The sequence below is a fragment of the Haemorhous mexicanus genome, chromosome 2 (genome assembly GCF_027477595.1).
Source record: "Haemorhous mexicanus isolate bHaeMex1 chromosome 2, bHaeMex1.pri, whole genome shotgun sequence".
Taxonomy (NCBI): Eukaryota; Metazoa; Chordata; class Aves; order Passeriformes; family Fringillidae; genus Haemorhous; species Haemorhous mexicanus.
In genome coordinates, this window is record NC_082342.1 from 87198178 (window position 1) to 87204177 (window position 6000).

The 6000-nt window shown below is 46.3% G+C and overlaps 1 protein-coding gene across 1 annotated transcript in view; it reads right to left on the reverse strand.

Moving 5' to 3' along the window:
• NALF1 (NALCN channel auxiliary factor 1) overlaps positions 1-5469 on the reverse strand; it is a 433273-nt gene extending 427804 nt beyond the window's left edge. The window contains exon 1 of the mRNA XM_059840385.1: positions 4620-5469. Coding sequence (XP_059696368.1) covers positions 4620-5438 — 819 coding nt within the window. The 5' untranslated portion in view covers positions 5439-5469. The remainder of the gene's footprint in view (positions 1-4619) is intronic.
• Between the last annotated feature and the right edge of the window lie 531 nt (positions 5470-6000).

Sequence of the window (6000 nt, forward strand, 5' to 3'; positions counted from 1 at the left end):
GCACAGTTCTTTGATCAAAAAAAAATTCTTCAGTAAGAGAAATACCAACTCTATACTCCTCTATACTCAACTATACCATCTGCACTTAATGATGAAAGACTTTATTGACACACATTTTTCAGCTGAGTAGTATTATAACTCAGGTATTCTATGACATATTTTTGATACCAATACCATAATACTCAAATCAGAAGTTATCAAATGATATTTAATTCCTGAAAAACAAAAATCTGCGTGTACATGTTGAGCACCTAGGACGTCAGCCAAAGTTTGCTTTTTAGCAATGTTGATATAAGAAGAGTTGGTATCTTTTTATTTTTCCTCTTTGGTATTCTATGAGGGAAAATGAATTATTTTAATGTTATTTTAAAAATAATACATTTACTTGAATTATACATTTCAATATTTTAACTAGTGCTAAGAAAGCCCACATTTTAAACACTCTCAACTTGCACTAGGTTAAGGAAACCTGTGTCAAAAATGATGAGTAGTTCAAACATTAATAAACACTTTTTCCAGGAAAGCTCTGGCCTCTGACACTTAATCACAAAGATGTAAGCTCCCCTTAAAAAAAAAAAAAAAAGGAAAAATATTAAAAATCTTTACATTTTTATGTCCTACTTAGTTATTTGACCCAGTTCTTAATCAGAAGTAGCCAGAATTTTCTTCTATTCCACAGAGCGATTGCCTTCTGCCTTAAGAATAAAAGGTTGAGTATTTCCCCTGATAGAAGGCTGACAAGTCATAATGAGGAACTGTGTCTTCCAACGTCAAGCCAATACAGTTTCTGTTAATTGTCTGAATACTGTGCTGTGACACACTGCATATAAAAATTATTTTCTGGAAACCAAGAAATGATACATATTTCCAAGACAAATCCCTGCAAAAATAACCACAAATTTATAATAGGCAATACCAAGATTTCAGAAGCATTTTTTTAAAAATCGGAATTCAATTTCAAAGAGAAAAGCAGAAGTGTAAATCCAGATTTCCAGTTACTCTGCTACTTTAGTGATTCAATAAAGCTACAGAAACTTGTTTCACCATGTAGTTGAATATGTAATAAATTCAAATATTTCTGTTATGTTTACTGTTTAGCCATTACTAATGTTTGACTATCAAGACAAGGAAACAATATATAGAGACATCAGACTTCAAGAAGAATTTATAAGAAATAAGTTGGAGACAGATTTATAGTGACACGACACTGATATCCCAAGTTTCTAAACAAGACATAAAGTGTACTGACATACAAACAATATAAAAGGTATATGCATATTCATTGATACCACCAAAAATAGTTGTTTTCTAAGTGTTAAAAATTGTCATAATTTTCTACAAAATTTTTAAAACCCCAAAGCAACTCAATAAAAGTTTGATGGTAAGACCTTAATTACAGGACAGTACACTTAAGAAAAACAAACAAAAAAACCTGAGTATACTCATATGTTAAAACTGAAACTCACCACATAGAATAGCTAAATGTGATCTGTAAGTCAAACAACTCCTGTTTACAAAATTCTGCAATATAAAGCAATTAATTTAAAATATTCTTCAGAGACCAGGAGACTTGCAGTGGAAGACAGACTATTTTGAAAGTATAGTTCATCTTCTTCTGGTTTCAGATAAAATAATGAAAATATAAAGTCTGAGGTTTATACTCGTGCATCAAAGGCATTTGTGATACGTTCTATCTGTTATCACCAAGACTTCTTTCTGGAAAGGCATAACTTGCTGAGAAACCCACCATAATCTTCACACTTTACTGTGAGAACTGACTAAGCTGAGGACGGTGCATGGTGTTGAGGTGAGTTGGGGATGGGGGAAGCAACACCCAATTGTAAGTTTATGCTTGACTGTTATTCAGAGTAAATTTTATTACTGTTTACCATCAGCTATATTGATCAACTGCATGAAAATATCTCTTTTTCTGTGAACAAAGCTGCCCTCCAAGAATGCTAAAGTCATCTTAAATATAAATAGACTAGTTAACAAGCCTTTCATTGTATTGAGCCAAGGCTTATACACATGGTTATTGAGTAAAGGCAGTATTTTTAGAACTTTGTTTAAAAGAAAAAGCAGGTCACCATATAAACCATGACACCCACCAAATAACGTGTACCTAAACCACACATATGTCAAGTTATTTTCTATTCTGATGCTTTACCTAAAAATTAGCTAAATATCCAACATGCAAAAAAAAAAAAAATTTACTTACACACACCTCCCCCCCAAAAAAAAAAAAAAAGTCCTGAGTTTCATAAACGAAATATTGCAACAGTCACAAAGTATTCGAGTTTCAAGCTTCACCTCTACACTCTCCAGGTCAGCCCATGCACAAGCACATGAACACACACGTCAGACCGCTGGACGTGCCATCCACTTGGCTCTCGCAGCTATCCACCCGAGTCAAAAGGCTCCAGAGGGACCCAGAAGCACCAAATCAGGGCACGGGGGCAGAGAGCGGCATCTCCTCTGCCTGACCTCGGGCTGTGTGTGCGCTGCCTTGCAGAACCTTGGACAGCGATCCCCTGGCCCTCCTCTCAGCGCAGCCCAGACCAGCCCAGCCCCCCGGCTCACCCCGCTGCGCTCCCCCCCCCGCAATGGGTGAGCATCTGCACTGCCCGCCAGATTCCCTGCAGAAAGGGAAAACAGACTACGTTGCACCCATGGTTTGGGGTTTTTTTTTCCTTTGCCCTTCTGAAATAGTTTTCATTTCTAACACAGATTGGTTGGCCAAATTCTCAAAACATAAAGCAGTATCATCTGGCATCCAGAACTGCAGAAATGTGGGTCAATGGCATTTGTCTAGTTCAATAAAGTTTCACACAATCATTTTTAATGTCAACAACTTTTTCTCTATCATTAAAAAAGTATTTCTCCTCACTGGGTGTGTGAAGGGAAAATTGTTAAACAGTATAAATTTGCTGTTCTCTTCATTTCCAACACCTTTTACACCCTGATATTCTGTAGAGCAACTGAGGACTTTGTGGTAAAGTTCAGTCAAAATAAACTGTGATACAAAAAATCACTTTATGCATGCAGATGCTGATCGTTTGGCATCATGGAATAGTAGGTTAATTTCTAATTATAGAGCTACTGAAATGACAGAGATTTCCTTACAGCAATAGGTATCTATTTACATTGGATATCCTATTTTATCTATCCAATTCACTCTGGAAATAAAATGTTTACATTATCAGTAACTGAGTACATAGCATATATGCAATGAGTGTGTACACACACAGTTTGCAATCTAAAAACAGTTGAGTCAACACTTCTGGTGATTTTACCTTACCTTTGTCAGGTTTAGAGAGAAAAAGTAAATACAGCAACTTTCCTACCTCTATCCAATTAGATAGCAGGTTATTTCAGCTTCTGGAGGGACTCTGGATCAATTTTTGTGGCAAATACATGCACAAATTACACTAAATTATTGGTGAATGGGATTGTTTAAGCATAGGCTGTTACCATTAAATGATTTCAGAGGGCCCTGCTGAAGTTGCAGAGCACAGAGGTACTGCCAGGCCTCCTATTTAGAGCAGTGATTCACATTCATGGTTGTGTTCCACTGCTAGAGCAGAATTTGATTCAGACTGGTTAGTGCTACAGTAGTTGAGATAATCTAGTTCAGGGCAGAAATATTCACCTCCTACCAAGTACTCATACAGGGGGGAAAGCATGCAGTTAGCTGTTTTAGGCACCGAGGACAAATCTTTTCTTCTGCCCTGTCTTGAGAGATAGGCCAACTAATCTTGTGCAAAAGTACAGAGAAGGCAACATCTACAAGAGCCAAAGTGGGACCCTCTGTCTTCTAGCAAAGGAAAAGGAAAGCCTCTGGATCTCTCTGAGCCGTCACCAGCGGCACCAAAGGAAAGAGCCGCGGCTTATCAAAACGCTGTCACCATCGCTTCCCAACCAAGGGCCACTGCGGTGCCCGTCAACAGACACTCTCGTCCACCAGCTTTGCCCAGCTCCGCAGATTTTGGCAGAGCGCCTGCAAACTGTCCCGCTCCCTCTCCCGAGGAGGCCCGGCGCCGCACCCCTCTGCCGCCGTCCAGCACCGCCACCCCCGGGCCAAGCGCCCGGCGGAACCTACCCGGAGCCTCCGGTGCGCGCCCCTGGCCCCGCGGGGGGACGAATCACCCGCGCCCGGGCACCGCGGCCGCCTGCACACCGAGGGCCGGCGGCCAGGGCAGCGCCGTCGGGCAGCCCCGACCCCGGTCGCGGCTCCGAGCCCCGCTCATTGTCATGCAGACCCTGTCGCTGCCTGCCGCCAAGTCGCATCCCAGCCCGCTGGAAGCCGGCAGCCGAGCCGGAGCCAATCGCATATTCATGAGGAGGGGGAAATCCAGCGCTACGCTCCCAGAGGACCGAGGATCACTTCTTTTTGCGTTTTCTCAAGCTTCCCCCTCTCTCTTCCTCTGTTTTAATAATGCGCTAAGGGAGGCATCCCGGCCGATACCCTCCGCAGCATCGCCTGCACCGTGAGAACCGCGGCCGCCGGCGCCAGGGGCAGAGACCGAAGCAGGCACAACAAGGTCCACGGCAGCCACAACAGCCGAGGGAGGCACGCCAGCCCGACAGCCAGGGACAGGAAACACAGCAGGGGCTCCTACCTTACAATCCTCAGGACACGATTTCACCGAGTACTCATCCGACTGTAAATATTTCTGGAGCATAACCTCAAACTCTTCGTATTTCTCCTGAGCGTGCTGGTCGTAGCGCTGGTAAGCCTGGACGCACTGGCTGCAGGAGCCTTCCCCCTTCAGCACCACATCCAGACTGCAGTTCAAAGTGTCCGGATTGGACAACCCGGCGAACAACTCCCAAAGTGTGTAGGAATTACAAAAGGAAAGGTAAAAATCCGTCAGGTCCCAGCCGGGCGCCGGACTGTGCCCCGTGCCCTGCGGCCGCCCCGACCCCCCTCGCCGCTGGCACACCGCCTCCGCGTCGCCCACGCTGAAGCACTGCCCGGACGAGGAGCCCGGGGGGGGGCACGTCTCCGGGGGCCTGGCGGTGGAGTTCCCCAGGAAAGCAGCCTTGCCGTGCCGGGGCTCGGTGCCGTTGGTGCGGCTGCCGCGGCTGCCGCCGCCGCTGCTGCCGGGGGAGGGCGGGAGGGAGGGCGAGGGGGGGGCGAGGAGCCGGGGCGCGGGGGGCGCCGGCTCCCCCATGCCCGCCAGCAGCTCCGGCTCCGCGGGCTCCGGCTTCTCGGGCGGCGGCTGCTCCTTCTCTCCGGTCCCCGTGAATTTGGCCTCGGCGCAGAACCACAAGTGATCAGAGAGCAGGACCGTGAAAAACAAGAGCGATGCCAGGGACAGTCGCCATTTCTGAGCCCTCTCTGAATCCGTGAAGGGTTTCTCGTTCTCCCGGGGTGCGAACCAGATTTTTAAGCCGTCATCATACTGCCGACTACACATCCAAGCACCCCTGGTCATATTTTGGGAACGCACAGCCCTGGCCGACTCCACCGTGAGGGCTCCTTTGCCAGTGTCACCACAATATGCATTGACTTAAAAGATTGGGGGGATTTTCTTGCCTGCCTTCCCTTCTCTCGCTCGCTTGCTCTCCCTCTCTCTCTCTTCCACTCTCCCCCTTCTCTCTTTCTTCTTCTTTTTTTTCTTTCTTTCTCTTTTTCTTTCTTTCTTTCTTCTTTCTTCTTTTTCTTCCTCCGAGATATTGTTGGTTTTCGCCGGTGGCTCTGCCTTGGTCTCACCACACGAAACAGCCCCAGTCCATCCAACGCGGAGTGCCGTGGAGAAGATAAGAGCAATAACGCAGAGAGAGGAGGAGGAGGAGGGAGAGGAGATGGTGGTGGTGGTGGTGGTGGTAGTGGTGGTAGTGGTGGTGATAGTTGGTGGTGGCGGGGCTGCGCGACTGGTCCTTTCCCCCTCTCACCCAGGCATGGTCAGATCGCAGCTCCCCATCTCCCTCCTGAGAAAAGCCCACTGCGCCCGGACAACCGCATGCCGCGTCCCCCGCTGCCGACGGACGGCTACG